Source organism: Ictidomys tridecemlineatus, chromosome 11, assembly GCF_052094955.1.
Source record: "Ictidomys tridecemlineatus isolate mIctTri1 chromosome 11, mIctTri1.hap1, whole genome shotgun sequence".
NCBI lineage: Eukaryota > Metazoa > Chordata > Mammalia > Rodentia > Sciuridae > Ictidomys > Ictidomys tridecemlineatus.
In genome coordinates, this window is record NC_135487.1 from 9,961,149 (window position 1) to 9,984,321 (window position 23,173).

Consider the following 23,173-nt stretch of genomic DNA (forward strand, 5'->3'; position numbering starts at 1 on the left):
TGATCCATTCAACTAGCCTGTGTCTCTTAATTGGTGAGTTTAAGCCATTAACATTTAGGGTTATTATTGAGATATGGGTTGTTCTTCCAGCCATATTTGTTTATTTATGTTACTAAACCTGATTTGTTTTCCTCTTTGATTATTTTCCCCCCTTTACTTTCCTACCTCCCACTGTTGGTTTTCATTGTTATTTTCCATTTCCTCTTCCTGTAATGTTTTGCCAAGTATTTTTTGAAGAGATGGTTTTCTAACTGCAAATTCTTTTAACTTTTGTTTATCGTGGAAGGTTTTAATTTCATCTTCCATCCTGAAGCTTAATTTTGCCGGATACACGATTCTTGGTTGGAACCCATTTTCTTTCAGTGTTTGAAATATGTTATTCCAGGATCTTCTAGCTTTCAGAGTCTGTGTTGAGAGATCACCTGTTATCCTGACTGGTTTACCCCTAAATGTAATCTGCTTCCTTTCTCTTGTAGCTTTTAAAATTCTCTCCTTATTCTGTATGTTGGGCATCTTCATTATAATGTGTCTAGGTGTGGATCTCTTATGATTTTGCACATTCGGCGTCCTGTAGGCTTCTAGGATTTGGGATTCTGTCTCATTCTTCAAGTCTGGGAAGTTTTCTCGTATTATTTCACTGAATAGATTGTTTATTCCTTTGGTTTGGAGCTCTGTGCCTTCCTGTATCCCAGTGACTCTTAAGTTTGGTCTTTTGATATTATCCCATATTTCTTGGATGTTCTGCTCATGGTTTCTTAGCAGACCTGCTGAGCTGTCTATGTTCTTTTCAAGTTGAAATACTTGTCTTTATTGTCTGATGTTCTATCTTCTAAGTGATCTACTCTGCTGGTAGTATTCTCAATTGAGTTTTTAAGTTGGTTTATTGCTTCCTGCATTTCTAGGATTTCTATTTGTTTGTTTTTTATTACCTCTATCTCCCTGTGAAATTGATCTTTTACTTCCTGGATTTGTTTATGTAGTTCCTTGTCAATGTGATCTTTCATTGTCTGATTTTGCTGTCTCATGTCTTCCTTGAGACTCCAGATCATCTGAAGCATATATATATCCTGAACTCTTTATCTGACATTCCTTCTGTTGCAGCTATTACCTCTTCTAAAGTTGAGTTGACCTGCATTGCTTGTGGTCCTTTCTTTCCTTGTCTTTTCATACTGCTGGCGTTTCTTTCTGCTTGGTGAAACTGTTGTGTTTTTGAAATTTTCCCTCTATTTATTTATATTGCTCTTGTATAGTTGAAAAATCTCCCTTGCAGGGCAGGTAGTGGCTGTGATCCTCCTCCAATTGGGGTGATCTGTCTACCACGCTAGCGGTCTGCTCTGCCAGTCGGTTGAAGGTCCACCTACCCAGCAGGCGCGTGGGGCAGCTCTGTCACTCCGCAGGTTGCTGGGCCTGACCTGCCCTTGGGTCGCAGGTCCGCCTACCTTGCAGGTGCAGGGGGGAGTGGGCGGCTCCGCCCCTCAGCAGGCTGCTGGGCCTGATCTGCCGGAGGTCACAGTCCCGCCTACCTTCTGCTGGTGGTCACAGTCCCGCCTACCTTGCAGGCACTGGGGAGGGGGCGGGCCTGCCCCTCAGCAGGCCACTGGACCTGTCCTGCTGGTGTGTCGCAGGTACCCCTACCCTGCAGGCGCGTGGGGCAGCTCTGTCTCTCCGCAGGTTTCTGGACCTGACCTGCCCGTGGGTCACAGGTCCACCTACCTTGCAGGCACTGGGGGAGGGGGCAGGCCTGCCCCTCAGCAGGCCACTGGACCTGTTCTGCTGGTGTGTCGCAGGTCCGCCTACCCTGTAGGCACGTGGGGCAGCTCTGTCACTCCGCAGGTTGCTGGGCCTGACCTGCCCGTCCCTTTTTTTTTTTTTTTTGAACCAGGGATCAAACTCAGGGGCACTCAATCACTGAGCCCCATCCCCAGCCCTATTTTGTGTTTTATTAAGAGACAGGGCCTCACTGAGCTGCTTAGCACCTCGCTGTTGCTGTCACAATCCTGCTGCCTCAGCCTCCTGGGCTATTGGGATTGCAGGCATGTGCCACCACCAGGATGTGCTGCCTTTTAAAGACCCAGCTTTGGTGTGGGGTGACTGACGTATCCAGCTGCCTGAGGGTAAAGTGCCTAACGTGGTGGGCTTTGACATGTGGCCATCACCACGCCAAACAGCAAGCCGCATCGCCTCAAACGGCTGGCTCCCGGGGCTTCATTGAGGCTCACATGGTGTGACACACACGTCCCCCATTTCAAGTGAGCGCCTTGCAAACTCCAGTGAATCGATGAGCCGGCCGCCATCGCAGGGTCTGTTTCCAGCACGGTTCCATCACCCACCCCCAGGGAAACCTCCAACACCCACCCGTGTCCATCTGGTTCTGATCTTTTCCCTTCTGAACCTGGGGTGGGATCCACGCAGCATGAGGTCTGCCACCTCGCCATGCTTACGTGGGGACGTTGGTGGCGTGAGGTGCCCATCTCCACCGCTGCCCTGCTTCATCTTGCAGAACCCAAACTGTCCCCGTGGAAGAGGGAGGCGCCTCCGCCCTCGCCCAGCCCGGGCAGCGCTGCTCTGCCTCCTGCCTCTATGAATGCTCTAGGCCCCCGTGTGACTGGCCTCCTGTGGGACCTGTCCCCCTGGGAGCCTCCCTGGGTTCTGGCTGAAGGGGGTCCCGTGGCGGCTGCCACTCCTGTGGATTCTGTCCCGCTGGCCTGGTGACCCTGCCTGGGGGCTGTTGATCTTTAAGTACATGTTGGAGAGTGACTCTCATCAAATATTTTGGGTCCGGTTTTCCTGAGAAACCCAGAGCCCGCTGGACGCCCGCTCGCTCCTGTTCCCATCCATCTTTTGGGCCAGGAGAGGGCGCTGTCTCCCCAGGTGGAGTTTTCCAGAACTCCTTCTCTGGAAGACAGCGGTCCTAATATCACAAGGGCAACTCTTCTTTTCCTGACAAAGCGTTCCCAAAGGAGAGGTTGCTACTCCAGGCTTGGTGACATGACCAGAGAGGACGTGACAGACTTGTTTTTAGGGAGCAGGAGTCGGGGAGAAGTTAGGGACCTGAGTGTCTGCCACCATATAGCAACGGGGCAGCTGTCCTGCAGACCAAGTCCAGCAGCCCCGTCTAGCCCCATCCCTGCTCTCAACAGCTACATGGTCAAGGTCAAGGCAACGTGCCTCGCTCCTCAAAGCCACACTCTCCACTCTGTGAAGCTGGATCTCATAGTTGCCACCACCCGGGTTCCTGTGGGATTCAGTGGGTCGCTGTGTGCAAACTGTTCAGCCAGTGACCAAGTGACCCTGCCTCCTTCTGAGACCTCCCCAGCTACCAGGTGCTTTTGCGAGTGTCAAACCCATGGGAGGACACACAGGATGGAGAATCAGGACGAGCTCTTGGCTGTCAAAGCACATGGGCACCAGGAAGCTCCGCGAGAATCCAAGAACCTGCTCTCGCCACCATTGTCGTCCCCCACCATGTGGGCCTCCACATCTCCACTCACGCTGTGGTCCAGGCAGACGGCGCCCTGGGGTTGTGTAGGACATGACCTGCAGGCCCCAGCCAAGCCTGGAGCAAACACTGAGTGACAAGTTCCCGCCCATAAGTCAGGAGATTGAAACAAAAGCCGGTCAGGGGCAGCTGCCACAGTGGTTGTTGCTGCTTCTTGTTGTTGTGTGTCTGTGTGTCTGTGTGTGTCTGTGTGTCTGTGTGTGTCTGTGTGTCTGTGTGTGTCTGTGTCTGTGTTGTCTCTGTGTGTCTGTCTCTATGTCTGTGTATCTGTCTCTGTATGTCTGTGTTGTCTCTCTCTGTGTCTGTGTGTGTGTCTGTGTGTCTGTGTCTGTGTGTTGCCTGTGTTGTCTCTCTCAGTGTCTGTGTGTGTGTGTCTATGTGTGTGTGTCTGTGTCTGTGTGTGTCTGTGTGTGTGTATCTGTGTTATCTGTGTGTCTGTGTTGTCTTTGTGTGTGCCTGTGTGTGTCTGTGTGTGTGTGCCTGTGTGTGTCTGTGTCTATGTGTGTGTCTGTGTTGTCTGTGTTTCTATGTGTGTCTGTGTGTATGTGTCTGTGTCTGTGTGTTGTCTCTGTGTGTCTGTGTGTCTGTGTCTGTGTGTCTGTGTGTCTATGTGTGTGTCTCTGTGTTATCTCTGTGTGTCTGTGTGTATGTGTGTGTGTTGTCTCTGTGTGTCTGTGTGTCTGTGTGTCTGTGTGTCTGTGTGTGTGTGTATCTCTGTGTGTCAGGAAGGGAGCTGTGAGCCAGGGCTGCCCTGTCACCAGCCATCCTGTCCTCGCACAGCAGTGGGCCAAGGAAACACTCACCAGACACAGGAATTTTGTCTGTTCTGAAATGTGACAAATCTGAATGGAACCGCCAGAGAAGTCCAGGGCGTAGAGCTGGTTCAGGAAGACGCAGGCGACTGCTCTCCTCTCCGCATGGACAGCTCCTCCAGCCTGACCCGGGAGGGAGTGGGCCCTGGGCTGACCCTGACTGAGGGGTCAGCTCTCGTGTCTGGCCTTCCCCTGGCCTGCTCTGCCCTGTCCAGCCAGCCTCCCTGGCGACTTCTGGAAGCGTCCTTCACCCTGGCGACCCCCGGCATCCTGCCCCCACTGGCCAGCATTCCCTGCTGCTCTCTGCCTCGTGGGGAAGGACAAGGCCAAGTTCACCTTCCAGCACGACCCGAGGTTCAGTTTCCGGTTTCTACACAGTCGCCAAAGCTGTCCTTTCCCCCTTCAGAATTCTTACAGAGGCCTTTGGGACCGTCCCATCCTGGGCGAGCTAAGTCCCAAAGAGGTGCCACACTTTCCCAAGGTGATGTGTCTGTTGGTAACGGCCAGAATGGAGATCAAGGGACAGATCTCGCGAGTCCCAGTCTAGGAGGGTTTCCCAGGAGCTCAGAGATCCCAGGGCCGTGGGCGCTCAGGCCTCAGTGCTCCCTGCAGCCCTGGGCCAGCCTGCGGCTCCCCCTGCTGCTGGGGACGACTTAGTGGGTGAAAACGGGGCCACCCAGGAGGGAGGAAAAGGCAGCGTGGGCTCTGGCTTCCCCCCTCGCCCCCATTTACCAGGAATCGCCCCCGTTACCGCATCCCCGCAGCAGGCCACCCCCTGTCCCTTCCCATTTCTTCCTGGAGGACGCAGCTGCCTGGTGGCTGTGTGTCACAAGCAGTTCCTGGGCACCAGGACGCACCCTGAGCTCACTAGGCGCCACCCCATCCATCCTCACGAAGTAAGCAGCAGCTGCCGTTACCTTACACATGGTCAGGGTCACACGGAGGGAATGGGCAGAGGAGGAGCTGGACCATATCTGTCAAAGGCTCAATCCCGTCCTCTTCACCTGTGGAGGATGAACTTACAGCCGTGGACCAAATCTAGGTCCTTAACTGTCTTCACAAAAAAGGCGTCATTGGAAAACCGCCAAGCCGTCCATTTCAGCGTGGACCAGGTGGGCTTTCCTGGTCCACCGTCAGGGCAGCCAGAGACCCGCGGTGCCCCGTGCGCAGCCACCATCTGCTGCATCCAGGAGAATGCAACCTCCACCCCGAACACCCGCCTCCATTTATTCAGTTTCTGGGAGAAGCAAAAGAAGATAAAACAAAAAAGAGGTGATGGTGGGGGAGCAGGTGGAAGAAGGAATGCAGACTGGGCCCTGTGTCTGCCAGGAGCTGGGCCCTCATAGCTAACCCAGTTAACTCAGGAATAAGACAAGAAGAAACAGACTTGAACAATGGTTTTATTACCTCTTGAACACAGAGCTTGGAAATATGGATCCCAACCGACACACAGGCATAGAGATGGGCTTGTACAGAGAGCAATGGAAGAATGACATTGATGCAGCCGAAAGGTATGCCAGACATTAACAGACAACCATCACACGCGTGATGTTATAACTTTCACCTGTTTCTTAAAGTGCTGTTTTCTTTTAAGGGATGTTTTCCCTGGTGTCACTTTTGAAGCAGAAAAACGGGGTTTACACTCTGCAGTCGACTGCAGCTAGCGAACTGTTTGTTCTGTTTCTCTATTTAATGTTTCACTACCTGTCTTGTGACTGGTTCCTTGGTCTTAGATCACTTCTCTGGGCCACTGTTTTACTTTTATAAGGTTAAAGGTAAATCATGATCACAGCGTGATGGGCTTCATTTGAACATGTCAGAACCTATGTTACAGCACCTTTGATTCTGATGACATATTGAGGCTTGTGCTAAAATCACAATAATCATACTATCCAGAAAATTTCATTGTTAGGACATTTCAAAACCCTAACTCAAACTAGCCTAAGCAAAAGATAAATAAATACATAAAAAGGTAGGAAGTCATAAACATAAGGGCTTCAGGCCTGGCTGGATTCAGGTGCTCAGATGATGAGGTGTGCCACACTTTCCCAAGGTGATGTGTCTGTCGGTGACGGCCAGAATGGAGATCAAGGGACAGATCTTGCGAGTCCCAGTCTAAGAGGGTTTCCCAGGAGCTCAGAGATCCCAGGGCCGTGGGCGCTCAGGCCTCAGTGCTCCCTGCGGCTCCCCCTGCTGCTGGGGACGACGTAGTGGGTGAAAACAGGGCCGCCCAGGAGGGAGGTCCTTGTCAGGCAGGCTCTTGGCTCACCTGTGGCAAGGTTCCCAGCAGTCGCTCCAACACAGTTCTGGAGAAAGCCGGCTTCTTCACTGATTGGTTGAGATCAAGAACCGATCACTGACACCCAAGCGTGGCTCATGCGCCCTTCCTGGGGTGGAGAGGATCCCCCATCCTCCACTGCCTACCTTCCATGTCCCTTTGGGTCCCTTCAGCTGGTAGTTATAGACAAGCCTGGCAAAGCTGAGGCAGCAGGGGCTGCGGGTGGGCCCAGGTCTCCCCGAGTGAGCTGCTCTGCCACTGCTCAAGGATTCTCCACTATTTTTTTTTCCTGGTAACTCAAAGCCCTTTTTAAAAGTAATGGTTTTTGTTGTATTTTTTTTTTTTTGGAGGTGGGGCAGAATTTGGATTTACAGGGAGTTGTAATGATGGCACAGGAAGTGACACAGAACTCTGTAGCTTCCTCGGCCACATCTTAACGTCTGTCCTGGACCACGGCACGGGTCGGTCAGTGTCCGCGCACACACACATACACACAGCATGGGTCGGTCAGTGTCTGCACACACACACACACATACACACACACACACACAGCATGGGTCGGTCAGTGTCTGCACACACACACACACACACACACACACACAGCATGGGTCAGTCAGTGTCACCACACACACACACACACACATAAACAGCATGGGTCAGTCAGTGTCCGCACACACACACACACACACACACACAGCATGGGTCAGTCAGTGTCACCACACACACACACACACACACACACAGCATGGGTCAGTCAGTGTCCGCGCACACACACACACACACACACACACACACAGCATGGTTCCGTCAGTGTCACCACACTTCAGGAGCGACGCCACCCCGGGCCCATGTTGCTCAGTCACCTCGTCCCCTGGGTCGGCCACGGTTTCTCAGTCTTGCCTGGGTTCTCCTCTCCTTGGTGGCCCTGCCTACTGGCCAGGTGACCTGAGAACGTGCCCCGTCTGTCTCTGTCTCTGTCTCTGCTTCGCCTGGGGTCGTGGCCTTCAGAACACGTGCGGCAGAGGCCAAGCGTCCTGCCAGCCCGCGGCGTCCAGACACCCGTCAGCTCCACTTCCCCGGTGTCGGTGACGCTGGGCCGGGTCACCAGGTTTCTCCACGGTCTCTGGGTGTTGCACAGCCTCAGGGAGGGCACGCGCTCCCCCTGCTGGAGCGGGTTCCACAGGGAAGCGTCTCCGCCCCCAGGGACGCCTCTACCCAGCCACGTTCCCACCAGCGCAGTTCCTGTGCCCTCATTTTATACTTCAAGTCACGACCCACCACTTTGTCACCTATCTGTGGCTCAGATTGTCCCAGCCTTGGCCACCGCATGACCCCCGGACCCTGGTTGCCTGCATGCCCCTCTGACACATTGCCACCCTTCGTTCTTTCAGAGCTTGGTGCGTGCTGCTCCAGGATCTCCTGGCTGAGAAATCCGCGGAGCTCCTGATGGGTTTCTCCCCATATGTAACCTGAAGCTCTTCTCTTGCGGCTTTTAAAAGTCTCTCCCTATTCTGTAGAGTAGGCGTTTTCAGGATAATGTGCTTTGGTGTGGATCTGTTGTAATTTTGTATATTTGGTGTCCTGTAAGCCAATTGTATTCAATTTTTTAATTCATTCTTCATGTTTGGGACATTTTCTGATATTATTTCATTGAAGAAATTGTGCATTTCTTTGGTTTGTATCTCTGTGCCTCTCTTTATCCCAATAATTCTTAATTTGGTCTTGTCATATCATCCCATAATTCTTTGGAGGTTCTGTTCATGGTTTTTCACTATCTTCACTGTGTGGCCAACTTTGTTTTCAAGATACATATTTTGTGTCCATTGCATGATGTTCTGTCTTCCAAGTGATCTAGTCTGTTCTTGATGCTTTCTATTGAATTTTTTATTTGGTTTATTGTTTCCTTCATTCAAGGATTTGTTTTTTTTTTTCCAGTGTCTCTCTCTTTCTTGAAGTAATCCTTTGCTACCTGTATGTCCTCTCTCATCTCATTGCTGCCTGTACTTGCTCTCTCAATTCATTCTTGGCTTCGCACATCATTTTAATCCTGTACCTTCTGCTCTCCTTCCCTGACATTCCAGCTCTGTGCTGTCAGTGGATCTACCGTTGTATCAGCCTGGCTTGTTCTAGGCACTTTCTTCCCGTTTCTTCATGTCGGCCATGTGTCTTCCTATCTCTCAGTGTGGATTCGAGGTATTACAGTTTCTACCGTATAATCTTGTAGTGTCCCTGCAGGTCACCGATACCTTGCCTGCAGGCACCTGGAAGATGGTCTTGTAGGTCCTGGCTGTAGTCACTTGATGGAAGGTGGTGGGGAAAGCCACCCCACGGGTTGGTAGATGCAGCCGCAGCAGGTAGCTCTCCTCCACGTGGTGAGCTGTGGTCACTCTCTACCATGCGTGGTGGGTGGGCCTGGGGTCACTGTCGTCTGCCCACCTTTTTTTTACTTTAGCATTTCCTTAATTTCTGCATCATGGTGTATCTCCCCTGCTCTCGCCCAGAATCAGCTGAAGGACGTTTCGCTTACACTCTGTCTGCCCATGGCCGGTCCAATGGGTCAGCAAACACCTGTAGTGTGTAGCAGGAACAGAGCTGGGTGCTCAGCCATCTGCTGGTAAAGGTGTAACCCACAGCTCTCTGAAAAGTGAGGTGTCGTGAAGAGCAAAGGTCTGCTGCTCCGTGGGGACCGTGAGTCAGCACAGCCACCGCGGACACGAGTGTGGAGGTTCCCCAGAGGCTGGCCAGGGGCCACACGCCACCCAGCCACGCGGCTCCTCAGTGTTTATCCACAGGAACCGAAGCCACGTAGCACAGTGATCCCTGCAGCCCACGTTCACAGCAGCCAAACCATGAGCCAGCCCCGGTCTCCATCAGCGGACAAATGGGCCAAGAACGTGGTACATCCTCGCTCAGGTCCCGCGTGGGCAATGGAGTCTGGGGTTCCTGTGCGTGGAGTGGGCTGGCTGTGACGTTCAGCTAAGAAAAAAGGCGGCAAGAAAACCACACGATACAGAAAATAATTTTGAAAAGCGAGGGCGGGACGGCCTCCGCGCTGGAAGGAGGGGAGCCAGAGCCGCGCTTGGCTGGTCTCCACACGGGGACTTCAGGGGCTTTCCATGGATGTTCTTTACCAGATAAGGCAGGGGTTGGGCTAACCGTCCCAGCGGGTCACGCCCAACTCTGGAGCTGGGAGAGCTGTCCAGTGGGTAGAGCGGGCAGAGACCCCACGCCTTGGGCAGTCTACACACGGGAATGCCGGGATCGTCCCCAAGGGGAGAACTGAGTCCCCCCCACCCCCTGGCTCAGTTCCAGGCCACTCAAGCAGCATCCCAGTGGCGCACCATACCCTCCGTGGAGCTGTGTCATCCATAAAGAAAATGAAATCATGCATTTCTAAGTGGAGCTCAGCAGGGCAAGGGTCATGTTTCCCTGCCTATGGGAAGCTAGAGAGGAAAAGGAAGGTGGGGTGGGTCATGAAAATCAAGGGGGACCAGGAGAGGAGTACCACCAAGGGGTGGGCAGGAGGGCTGGGGTGATGTTGGCCGACCGTCTGTTCTATAGTATGGATACGCCACAACAGATTCCCTCGACACGCACAACTATAATGCACCCATAAAAAAGGTGGAAAATATAGAATTTCTGATAAAAGTTCGCTGCTGTAGATGCCGCACAGCGCGCTCTTTACAGTCCTACCTCACGCCACTCCCTGGGGACTCCACGCAGCTGGCGGTTCTCGCAGGACGTTTCTCTTGGTCTTTGCTGAACCATTGCCGGCGCAGGGTGACCACCGAAAGCCTTAGTGGTGGGGGTAGGTTTGCTCACGCTTATGAGGGAGACAAAAGGGAACCGAGAAGGGGCGGGTTGGGGCCTCATGTGTCCCTTGGGGACAGGAGAGACTCTGCTGCGTCAGATGAGGAGCTTCGGTGTCGGCCTTGGTGTTGGTGCTGCTCCTCACTGTCTTCCCTGCCCCCCTCTTTGGTGCAAGTGATCAAGCCCCGATTTGTGACTCTGCCCGGCTCTTAAGGTGTGAGCATCCCGCCGTGGCCAGTCACCCGCGGGGCTGGAAGGAGCCTGGCTGTGTCATGTTTTCAACGTTGAAGGCAAAGTTCTCAACGTTGAAGGCAAAGTCGAGGCCGTGGGTGATCAGGAGCGTGGCAGAATGATGAGGAAGGCCGGGTGCCACCTGTTTGTCACTGTCCTGTAATTGCAACATACATGACTTTTCATTCGCGGCCGAGTTTGTCAACCAGCCCCGACGTTCTGAACGCCGCACGGTGGCTCTGGTGAGGCAGGGCGGGCTGGGCCCAGCCGTGACACTGTCACGGGCTGGGCGGAGGCCTCCGTCCTCACAGCAGTTTACAGAAGGCTGCCTGGACCTGGAGGAGCACCCGAGGGAGCCGCCCGCCTCCTGGGAACCTGACAGGCACTGGCTGCGGGTTTTCCCTCCGTCACTGGACACTTTCATTGTTTTTTAACTTGGAATGTCGGCTCTCCGCTACCAGCCACCCAAGAGCCTTCTGCAGTGTGGCCGCAGGTGCCCACCGTGACCCCAGATAACCCGGATGCTCTTAGAGCAGGGCTGGGGGCAAGCAGACCCTGCCTCCTGGCTGCGGCAGTGCCTCAGGGAGTCACCAACCCGCAGAGCTTCTATCCCCGGCCCCGGGTGGGGTGCAAAGCCTCCGGCACCCCAGGGTCACTCTGACGAGACCACGCGTGTTAGGGCGCCGCCGTCCCCGCACACAGGTGCCCCTCTGTGGGGCCATCTCCTGGCGGAAGCCTGAGTCCTGCATAGTGACATGGAGAAGGGTACACAGTGGGGGAAATGGGTGCGGCTTCTTGAGCATCTCGGGGTGGGCGCAGCCCTGGTGCCTCTAGCGGCTCTGCTGGGGCAGACATGGAAGAGCTCAGGACCACTCTGAGCTGCCTCAGACCCAGAACTAATCCAGACTGGGAGGAAGGGGCGGGGAGGGATGCATGAACACGTATTTTTAATGTAAAGTTTCTAAATCCAGCCTTGTTGGCAACTGACCTTGACCGCAGGCTCTATGACCTTGACCCCAGGGTCCCTGCAAACTCTGTGTGAGCATGGCCGGGAGCTTCCTCTTCATGTGGTCTTTCCTTGGGTTTTTTCTGCTGCTAGTCTCCTTGTAGTTCCCAGCAGCTAAAACCTTGACCTTGCCTGATGTATCTGAGCTGCTCAGCAGAGACCATCCTCTGCCCTCCAGCCGAGGCCACCCTAAATCAATGAACTTCAGGGGAAAAAACACTATTTTTTAATTTTACACCTAAAGAGTCTGTTGCAGTCATTACTGCACTTATATACCTGCATCTCCCTCTAAAGCAAGACCCACTCCAACCAGCCTCTCATACTGAGCAGCTCAGGGTCAGACCCCAGAGAGGGCTCACAACCAGTTTCTGCATCTGCTCAGCCCTGTTCACAGCAGCCAAAATTACAAGCAGCTCAAGTGACCATCAGTTGAACATGAATAGGCAAAATGTAGTCTGGCCGTTCACTGGAATAGCATTCAGCCTGGAAAAGGAAAGAGATCCCACACCTGCTACAGCAGGGATAACCGTTGAGGACGTGATGCTAAGAGAATAAGCAGGTCACAAGGAGATAACTACTGTCTGAGCCCAGTTCTGTGAGGTACCAATAGTCAGGTGCCTATTGATGGGACTGAAGAGAGAAAGGCAGTTGCGGGGCTGGGGAGGGGTTGGAGGTATGGATGGGAAGAGAGTTTCACTTTGGTAAGAGGGAAGAATTCTGGAGACGCTGCTCACAACAGTTTGAATACACTTACCACTACTCAGCTCTACAGCTAACTGTTCAAAATGGTAAGAATCATGCTATGTGGTTCTCACAATTAAAAACCTGGGGTCCAGCCTGGGTCCCCTGGGGGTCCTGGGCTCTAATTGGATCACGTGCCCCACCCCCGAACCAATCCCTCTGGCCAGGAAATGCCTCAACCTGGCTGGGAAGAAAGGAGGTGGCCCAGAACCTCCCCGGGAGGCTGAGTGGCCTCTGCCTGTCCAGGAGGGCAGAGGGACCTGTGACCACTTGGAGTCAGCTGGCCTTTAAGGCCCCCGCCCCCCCAAGACCCCAGCCCAGAAGCAGAGCCCTCCTCCTGAACCAGCAATCTCTAGACTAGACAGGGAGGAGGGGGCAGCTGGAGAAAGTGGGAGAGGGACAGGCCTCCGGCTCACGCCCGGGGCCCTCCACCCCTGCCTGGGCCTGGTGAAGCCTTGGCCTCTCCAGCCTCATTTACGACTCAGGAAGGAACAGGGGGCCCCTGCAGTGAGGGACCACACTCCCCTGTGTCCCTGTTTCACCACGAGGCCCAGGAGAGAATCCTCGCGCAGCTGAAGCCAGGGCAGAGCCGCGTCAGAGCCTCTCCATTCCTCTCCTGGGTGACGGGTTCTGACGCGCCCCCCCCCCATCCGCGCCCCGACGGCCTCCCCCAGGCCCACCAACCGGAGGCTCCCGGGATAGACACGTTGGAGCCTCTGGCAGAGTCGGGTATGTTGGACGTCAGGGACGGAGGCTAACGGCCAGCCGGGGTCTCCGCCATCCTGGGCTCTTGGCTTCGGGGGACAGACGGGACCCCAGCACAGGTGGACAGAAAACAGAGGTGGAGGCCAGGAGCTGGGCCTGGGCCTCGGCGGCCTGGTCACCTCGGTGGCTGGTGTCCATTCTAGGTGCTGGGAATACCGTGGTGAGCCAGCTAGACAGAAGGCCCCTGCCCTGCAGAGGGGACAGGCCACCAGCTCAGCAGCTCAGTCCCACAGTGACCCACCTGGCCCTGCCCCACCTCGGGGCCATCCTGCAGGTGCCCTCTCGGCAGGGTCCTGACATAATGAGCGCCCCCGTGTGGGGGGGCGTGCCCTGTGGCCCACCGTGCGGCCATCACCCCGAGGAGGGTCCAGGAGGCTTCCCGAGGGACGTGACTCTCCAGCCCAGGCCCGGGGCAGCGATGATGTGGCTGGGACGGAGGGGCGCAGGCCACGGCAGCGGATCACAAGTGCCCTGTCTGCCCACAGGTCTCCTTCCCCTGGGTGAGGGGCCCAGCAGCCTGGCCGAGGCCACAGCCGTCCCGGATCTCCCAGCAGCCGATCCCGTCGCCTTCGCCACCGCTCAACGTTTTCTACCAGGGCATCCGGCCAGTGCCCCTGCAGAGGAGCTGGTCCCAGGGCTTCCCCAGGCCCTCCGTAGTCCCCCCCGCCCACCAACGGCCCGTGAGCGCCAGCGGAAAGATGTTCTCCTTCGTGGTGGACAGCAGCCACAAGTCCCCCCTCCTCAAGCAAGGTAGGCAGCGGGCCTCCGGGAGGACCCGGGGCGGAGGTGTGGCCGTGAGGATGTGTCTTGTGTCTTTGGCTAAAAATAGAGCGTGTCATTATTTTTTTTTAAATCAAGATAAACAAAGTAAGGGGACAGATAAAGGGACGTCTCTGCTGATGTGCTGCCAGGTGTCCCTGGACTGTGCACAAGCCCCGGTCCACACGGCAGGCCCCGTGCTGCGTGTGCGTCTGTGTGTGTGTCACAGAATCTGAAATGACACCCTTTAATGCAGATGAGCAGAAACACTGGCCTGAGGTCCCCCTGCCCACAGCAGCCCCCGGAGCTGGCAGAAATCCACCATTTATCAGAGAAGAGGCTGAGTTTACTAAGGGAAAATGACTTTTCCAGGGAAGTCCAGTGAGCTCAGTGCTTTTCATGACATTGAAGGCCTCCCAGGGCCTGGGGACTTGGGACACGCGCAGCCTCAGGGCTTCCTCCCCTCACCCAGCCCCTGAGGCTGGGGCATCTGGGGAGGAGACTGCTGTCTGTCACTGTCCACTGAACAGCCCCTGGAGTCCAGGTCCCCTCTCTGTCCCCTCTGGCCCAGCCACAGACCCCCTCCAGGAGGCTCCATCTCCTCCCTAGTCTTGCTCAGGACCCTCCGGGTCTCCTTCCTCCACCATGGATGGAGCCATTATCCTTGTGGAATGTTCCAGAGGAGGTGAAACGGTTTCTGCGGGTTCCTGCCCCCCTGTCTAAGAACTAGCAGCCATTCCCCCCACACTGTGAGAAGGAAATGTCCAAACAACAACAAAGTAAAAAGAGGTTTACAGAGGCCCTCCCCCGCCGCCCTTGCCTCTGGCCACCCCGTGTGTTTCGTGTGTGTCCACCCTTCAGTTCATTCACTGACCCGACTTATTACACTTTAAAATAAATTGCGCACCTCTGGCCTCCCCCCCGGCATCCTGGCGAGCCTTCTGTCAGCTTTGTCTTTCGATGTGAAGTTAGCGTAGTGTCCCTTACTTACCGACGGTTGTCTAACAAGTCATCCTGACACTCGGCAGCCTAAAGCAGACAAATAAAACCCCGTGTACTGTTCAGTTTCGGAGGGTCCGGAATTGGGGGGTCATTTAGCCAGGGAGCTATGCCCCTCACGCGGCTTTTGGCAGGAGGCCCCAGTTCTCCGCGGGGACCTTCCTCGGGGACCTTCCTCGGGGACCTCCCACGGGCTGCTGGAGTCTCTTCACAGATGGCGGCCGGCTTCCCCCAGGGCACGGTCCAGCAGCAGAGCCTCTTCCGAGGCAGCCTCAGGAGCACCTCAGGTGACAGAGACGGCTGTGCTGGGGGCCGCGTGGCGCTCCTCACACTCCACACGTTGAGCGCTGGCCCGGGACCACAGGACGCGCTCACACGTGCAGGTGGTGCCTTTCCGGTAAAATGGGCTGTCAGGGTGAGCTCCTGAGAGAGACACGGGGGACGCCCTGCACAGAAGGACGTGTCGGGACACAGTGAGGAGGCCGCCAGCCGCCGGCCGCCAGCCAGGAGAGAGGCCTCGGGAGGAGCCGCCGGCCCGGCCCTGGGCCTGCAGACTGAGGACCGTGGGAAAGCAGCCTCCTGCCATCCAGGCCCCGGGCGCTGCTCCGTCCACCTGTGGACCGAGGTGGCTCCAGCAGCTTCTGTGAGGACCTCGCCAGGGCGCTGTTTTTGCTGACTTTGCATCGCTGTGACCAAAGCCCCTGACAGAAGTGACACAGAGGAGGAAGAGCGTCCTTGGGGCTAAGGGTTTCGGAGGTCTCAGCGCAGAGATGGCCGAGTCCATGGCTCTGGGCCCAAGTGAAGCCGCACAGCATGGGGGGCCAGCAGAGGGGAGATGCTCGGCTCCTGGTCCAGGGCCGGGGTGGGCGCTGCAGGAAGGACAAGCCTCCCAAGACACACCCCAGTGACTACCTCCTCCGGCCACGCCCCACCTGCCTACGGACCCCACCGCTCAGTCCATGCCGACTAGGATGGACGGCCGAGGTTCGGCTCTCAGACCCAGCCTCTGCACCTGGACCTTCCTGATGAACAGGAGCTTCGGGAGACACCTCACACCCAAACCCAGAACAGGTCCCCGGGGGACAGCAGGGACAAGAACGGAGGGGGCTGCCTTGAGAGTGGCCACCAAGCAAGGAAATGCGGACCGCGAGTGACCACAACTGACCGTTGTTCACACCTATGTAGCTCAAACCCCCATCAAGACGCAGGGCATGACCTCGCCCTGGGAAGTCCCCTCGGTCCCTCCCCAGCCCCACCCTGGAGGTAGCCACTCCCCTGTCCCCTCTACCAGGGACAGAACCCTAATCTGGGGCCTCAGATCCTCGGAGCGTGCGGTCCAGGTTCTTCTGTGGAAGGCGTCTCTGGTTCAGCCCAGTGTCTCTGAGATTCGCCCGTCTCGGGTCACGAGCAGCACCATCCCGTGGTTCAGTGAAGTTGAACTTGGCCTTCTCCAGTGGCCTTCCACCACCTGGGGAGGGAGAGCAGTCGGGGCTTCCAGGACCCCAGGCCCATCAGGCTTCACCCCACAGCTCCCCAGGGGGTCACTGGGTGGGGGCAGGCATACCACGGTGCCTGTTCCCAACTGCCACCTCATTTCCCTGATGTAGAGAAGGCTGTCACCTTCCTGTGGGCTGGGGAGCCACCTGCTTCAGATTGGCCTCTCTGCTCCAAGCTTCCGGGCCAACTCCATGCTCCAGTCCTCCGGCTGGCTCTGGGTGGACAGCACCCACCTCGTTCCGGCTGGGTTCTTTCTGATGCCCAACAGTGGCCAATGAAGAGTGGGGTTCGGGGGAGGTAGCCCGTCTGGCACCCCCTCCTGGAGGAAAAGAAACTGAGCCTCGGGTCCAGCTGCCCCGTGGACTTTCCGGATGCACCTGCAGAGACCCACATGGTCACGCGGCCTGGAGGGTTGATGAGGTCCAGCTTCTGGGTCTCCAGGGGCTCACCACCACCCTGCAATCAGGGGTGACTCGCGGTAGCCCCAACAGGGCTGCAGAAGCATCTGGAGTCTCCCCTGGAGATGTGAACGGGGACTGGACTCAGAGCCCGTGAGGACCAGCCCTGGAGCTCCTGGCCTGGCCATTCACCTGGGGGCCCCTGACTCCAGAGGTCCCCGGACAGCTCCTGCCTCCATCCGGCCGGGGGCACCCCTTCTCACAGTCGTCCCGGCCGCTCGCGGGCCACTCTTCCCACAGAAGCCCATTTCTCGTCGTCGGGCACCAATTGGAAAGGCCCTGGGCGGTGGGTGCCTTTCAGATGAGACACAGCCGACCACCCCCCAGTGGGGACGCCTGCCCGAGGCAATGGCTGCCCCAGGTGGGAGACAAGCCAGGCCCACTGTGGAGAATCAGCCCGGGCCTCACCTCCCACGGGGTGTCAGGGTCAAGGCCGGGCCTCGAGGCTTGTTCTTAGTCTTGCTTCTCCCTGATGCCCTGGGTGGGCTCTGGCTGCAGACTTTGCCAGGAAGGAAAAGTCAGGCGGAGACAGAGGGAGCAGCAGGGTGTCACCCCGTGCCCTCTCCTTCCACGCCACGGGCGGCTTGTGAGCATCTGAGATGTGTGAGTAAGTGACTGACCAAAGGACGTCTGATTTTAACAAATTTAAAACCCGCTGCTGGATTTCAGCCTGGGAACGTCTCGTATGTTTGGAACAACTTGTGTGTGTGGATCTCCTTTATTCAAGCGGACATGTTTGTGAAATCTAAACATAGATCAGGTCTTTCTGATGAAAACTTATCTTCCAAATTGGGATGTACTGGACGGGCAAAGCAACCCTGGACACCAAAGGCTTCATACCATTAAAAAAAAAAAAACAAGAATGTGGAATCTCTCAATATTTTTGGTGCAGATAAACACACATGTTGCAACGGTGTTTTTGATATATTGGGTTACATAAAATGTATTATTAAAACTGACTTCACCTTTTCGCTTTACCTTTTGAACGTGACTACTGCGAGTAAGTGACTGTTTCCTGACACCTGGCTTCCAGACACGGGAGGAAGAGGGTCAGGGAAGAGCGGAAGGATAGAAAGAGGGCCCACCACCTTGGTGCCTGGTGCCCGGGCCCGAGGCCTGCTCCCCTCGGTGCACGATGCTGGAGAAATGCGGCATTTGTGCTCTCCTGACCTCTGAGTTGTGAGACAGGTCATCTGGTGCCCCAGGGGTGCGTCAGAGGACCTTCCTGGGTCCCGCCTCCCCGTGGTGGCAGGAAATCCAGCGGGAGGGGTGCGTGGGTGGGGGCGCTTCCTCTTCCCTTTTTCTGAATTGCCCAACTTGCCCCAGTTTTCCCTGGACTTTCCAGGCCTGAGCACTGAAATCTCATGTCACAGAGACCCCCGTCCAGGCAGAGCCAGTCTGCTATCTTAACTGGTCCGTCCAGGAGATCTTACAGTTCCACTAGACTCCGTGCGTCCAACCCTCGGCTTTCAGCAGGACAGCGGAACTGTCCCCAGCCAGGCACCGGATATCATTCTCTTGGGACAGGTCTAGGAGGGTGAACTGGGTCCTAGTTCACTCACCTGCTCGCTCCTTCATGCATTCCGCACCCTGGAGGGGACATACTTCTGTATTGGTGTGTGCCCACCTGGCTTCAGATCCTGACATTCCCCCTCCTGGATTGTGACATCACAGGCTGTGTGCACCCTGGTTTCTCATTTCTGAAATGCAGCCAATGGCAGTAAGTGCCAGAGTTGACCTATGGAAAGTTCTTGGAAGAGCAACAGCTCCCCCCTACCCTTGCCCCAGGGGATTTGGCTCCAGGACCCTCCCCAAACCATGGGTTGGACTGAACCCATGAACACTCCTGCACCCAGCAGCGGCTGTCACATAGTGTCAGAGTTCATCTGTCCTTCCATGTTTAATGCCTGGAGCCCGCTTTGCATTGTCTTGAGCTTTGGGGCCACTAAAATCTACATTGAGGGTGTCTTGAACATGAGCATTGCAATTCTGTGACAGTTGATCTGTTAACCAAGCCAGCTACTAAGTGACTAATGGGGGGGTAGCATATACTCCACGGATATGCTGGACCGGGGGATGGTTCATGTCCTGGGCAGGATGGAGCCGGACAGTGCAAGACATGCTACTCAGAATGGTGCTCAATTGAAAACTTGTGAATTGTGTATTTCTGGAATTTTCCATTTAATATTTTCTAACTAAAACCTTGAAGAGGAAGACCACAAGGAATGGGGAGACCCCGTAGGCATCGAGCACTGTGCTTTGGCTCACGGACAGTACTCCTGAGCACCTTTCCCCTCAGGCCCTGGGGCTTGACCCCTGTGCGCTCGCCTTGCACATGTGGGGCACCGGGTTCGATCCTCAGCACCACATAAAAATAAAATAAAGGTTCGTGTCCATCTCGGTTCACAAAGATCTAGGGGGGAGCCACCGGCTCTAAGGGACTTTAAAAATGCAGAACCAGAATGAATGAACAGCCCCGAGGTGACCCTGCAGATGTCACCAATCGCGGCTGTGCCCCCTTCTGACGAGTCTCCCGCCTTTGAAAACAGTTAGTTCCCTTCCTCCCTTTCAACAAGAGAAGGTGTGAGGGACGATGGCCCGGGACTCAGAGTCCGTGGGAAATCCAGAGCCCCGCTCGGAGCCCAGTCACCTCAAAAGCAGAATTGTGGAAATCCTCTCAAAAATTCCCACCCACCCCCAAGTCTGTATTCCCTGTTGGTGGGGCTGGATCTGGAAAGTCCCCCGGTCCGCGTGTTGAAGGCCTGGTCCCCAGAGCAGTGGTGATCACAGGCAGGACTCGGGAAGTGCCTGGGTCGGGGCGCTGACCTCACTGACGGATCAACCTCCGGAGGGGATCACAGCCTGGTGCATACCGCGGAGGGGCCTAGTCGAAGGACGCAGGTCACTCGGGGTGGCCCTGAGGGTATTTTTGACCCCTGCCCCTTCTGCCCTCTCTCTAATTCCCTGAAGGCCCCCCTCACCACAGACCCTGAGGAATGGCGTCCACCTACCATAGACGGAAACCTCTGAAACTATGAGCCAGGATGAATTTTTCCTTCTTCAAGCTGTTTTTCTCAGGTCTTTTGACACAAAAATCTAACACTGTTCGTGTCAATGAATTAGAATATATTTGACATAATATATACACCATGAAGATTCCAAATGTAACTGTCGGAACCCCTGAAAGTCATATAAACAGCTCGTAGGGTTAAATAAGAAAAATCAGGGTTAAACTTTAAAATTTAGGGTTAAATAAGAAAAAAGTCAGGAATACCTAAAAGTCTAGCAAGTGGGTCCTAGTTAAATATGTTTTGATACATTTGTGCCATGGGCACTGTTACCAACGAAAAGAATATGGTGCTACTACAAATACATTGGAGAAGAGGTCTTTCTCCTCTCCTGTGCAAAAGCATGCTGGAGAAGAACCTCTACATGAAAATCTAATTATGCTTTTTAAAATATGAAATTATAAAAATAACATTTACTGCTAAATGCTTCACGTAGGGGTAGGCAAACTTTCTTTAAAGAGCCTGTAGAGAGGAGAAAATAAAAAACTCAAATGTTTTCTACTCCTCTTTAGTCTCATAACACTTCTGGTCACCAAAATATGGGAAGTATACCCACCATGTGCGTCAGCTTTCCATGACTGGGACAAAATACCTGAGATCATCAACTTATAAAGAAGAAAGGTTTACTTTGGTTCACCATCAGAGGTTTCAGTCCATGGTTGCCTGGCACAGTTACCTTTGGTCTGTGGCCACACAGGACATCATGGCAGGAGCATTCGGTGAGGCAAACTGTCAACCTCGTGCCTGCCAGGAAGTAAAGGAGAGGGAGGGGCTGGGGTCCAGTATCCCCAGGGACAGGCCTCCAATAACCCAGCTTCCTCCCCCTAGGCCCCACCTGCCAAAGGTCCCACCCCCTCCCTAGCACCACGGGCTGGGACCAAGGCTATAGCCCCTGGGCCTCCGGTGACAGGCGCTGACCAAGCACCCCTCCAGCACCAGCCCGTGTCCTAGACGTGAGTCTGTTCCTGCAGGGCTCAGCCCCACGGACCCCCACCACAGATGCGGTTCCCGCCACCCCTTCTCAGGTTGGGTCCCTTGACAGAGGATGGCTCCCAGGACTCAGGGAAGACTCTCGCTCGCTTTTGCCAATGTGTGACGAGAAGAAGACTTTTAAGGGTACAAATGAACAGGCAGATGAAGAGGTACACAGGACAAGGGACGTGGGGACCCTGGGGGCACAGAGCCGCCACGCCCTCTCTGGCCACCCCACCCTGCAGGCACCTGCCTGTGCGCAACAGCCGGGGAGCTCCCCAAACCCCTGCTTTGAGGGTCCCCGGGAGGCTGCGGCATGAGCGTGATTGACGGATCAGTGGCCAATCAGTGAGCAAGACCTCCAGCCCTCCCCTCCCCAGGGGCTGGGGGGCAGGGCCGAGAGTTGGGACCCTCGAGTTTCACGGCTGTTTCCCCTGGCAACCTGCTTCCCACTTTGGGAGTCCCAGAGATTTAGGAGCCCTGTGCCAGGGAACAGGATGAAGGCCAGAAAACAGAGAGAGCTGGCAGTAACTGTCCCAGGCTCCAAGGGTCCTGTAGGTCGGGTTGCAACTCAGTTCTCCCCCATGGCAAGGACAGCAGCTGTAGGTGACAATGAAGGACTGACTGTGGCCGTGTTCCTTTATTCTCAAAAACAAGCATTGGGCCTCCTTTGGCCCCAGAGCTGTAACGTGCTGACCCCCGTTCTGTGTCACATGTCACTTAATCCTCACAATGACTAAGGGGAGGGGGTTCATATGATCGAACCCAGGGGCACTTAACTGCTGGGCCACACCCACAGCCCTTCTTACATTTCATTTTGAGACAGGGTCTTGCTAGGTCTTCCTATGTACCTCTTCATCTGGCCAAGGACCAAACTTGTGATCCTCCTGCCTCAGCCTCCTGAGCCGCTGGATCACAGATGTGTGCCAACAGCTCTCTGTACTAGAGACGTTGGTGGCCCTGAGTTAGATATGTGGAAACTCAAGCAGAGAGAGATCAAGTGACCTGCCCTAGGCCACCAGATCTTTATGCAGCATAGAAAAAAAAAAAAAAAAAGCCTGGACAAGGACAAATCAAGGTGACGGAGCCCCGGGAGAGGGAAGTGGTGGGTCCTCTACTTCCCGAATCCTGCAGGGATCCCATTGCTCCTCAGGTGCACACACCCTGCTTTGTCACTTTAAAGTCACAGGGACCTAAGTCCCGGGACACCATGGGAAGCTGGCCGAAAGCTTCCCCGGTGCTCGGGAAACTCACCAGGTCTCCTGTGCTCTCTGTCCACCTCTGCCTCAGTGTGGACGGGCCCCGTGGAGATGCCGGAGCACGCCATGCCGGAGGGTATTCCTGGAGCCGTGCCTCCCCCGGAGATCTTCATGGATCCGGACATGGTCCAGCAGGACAAGGTGAGGGTCCTGGGAAGGGCAGGGCTACAGCAGCCAGTGGGCCGTAGGGGGACTTGCTGCCACCTCGTAGTCCTCTGTGGTCTAGAAGTGCCCTTTCCTCCCGTGTCACAAAACCGCCTCTTATTTAACCAAAAGTTATATCCCCCCAAAAATAACCACCACAACCACTGCTTGTTGAGCACCTACTATGTGCCAGATTGTGTCCTGTGTCCTCGACATTTGTTAGTTCATTTGATCTTTGCTGTCTTCAGAATAAACTTTACACCTTCACTTGGCTGATGAGGAAACTAAAGCTCAGAGAGGTTGAGTATCTTGCCCAAGTTTGCACAGTTCAGGGGGCGGAACTAGGACTCAGACCCAGGTCTGGCCAACTTCTAAGCTGGTCCTACGAGGAGGAGGTGATACATAGGTCAGAGAAAACTGAGCCAAAGAGAGACTTGTTACAGAACAGAGAGGTTTGGAGACTGAGACACAGCAGGAGTCAGATGGCTGCTATTAAGTGAACCTGGGAGGGACGGGTCCAAGTCATCTCTCCCACTTGGCCACAGCCTGGAAATCTCTGTTAGGAAACGGCCTGGCAAGCCGGGCACCATGGCCCACGCCTGTCCTCCCAGAGGCTCAGGAGGCTGAGGCAGGAGGATCGCGAGTTCAAAGCCAACCTCAGCAACTCAGTGCGACCCTGGGGAGGTGGCTCAGTGGCCGAGTGCCTCTGAGTTCAGTCCCTGGCACCAAAATACAAAACCCAGCCTGGCGACGTCCTCCTTTCCTTAGAGGTCGAGGCCTGGCCCTGCGGCAGGTCTGAGTCCGCGGGAAACAGAGCGAGCAGGGTCCCTGTGCCCACAGGACGGGCCTGGGGACCTGCCGCTCAGGGGGAGGGT

The 23,173-nt window shown here is 55.3% G+C and overlaps 1 protein-coding gene across 1 annotated transcript in view; it reads left to right on the top strand.

Moving 5' to 3' along the window:
* Fhad1 (forkhead associated phosphopeptide binding domain 1) overlaps window positions 1-23,173 on the top strand; it is a 98,540-nt gene that overhangs the window by 25,682 nt on the left and 49,685 nt on the right. The window contains exons 5-6 of the mRNA XM_078027743.1: window positions 13,628-13,892; window positions 22,186-22,295. Coding sequence (XP_077883869.1) covers window positions 13,628-13,892; window positions 22,186-22,295 — 375 coding nt within the window. The remainder of the gene's footprint in view (window positions 1-13,627; window positions 13,893-22,185; window positions 22,296-23,173) is intronic.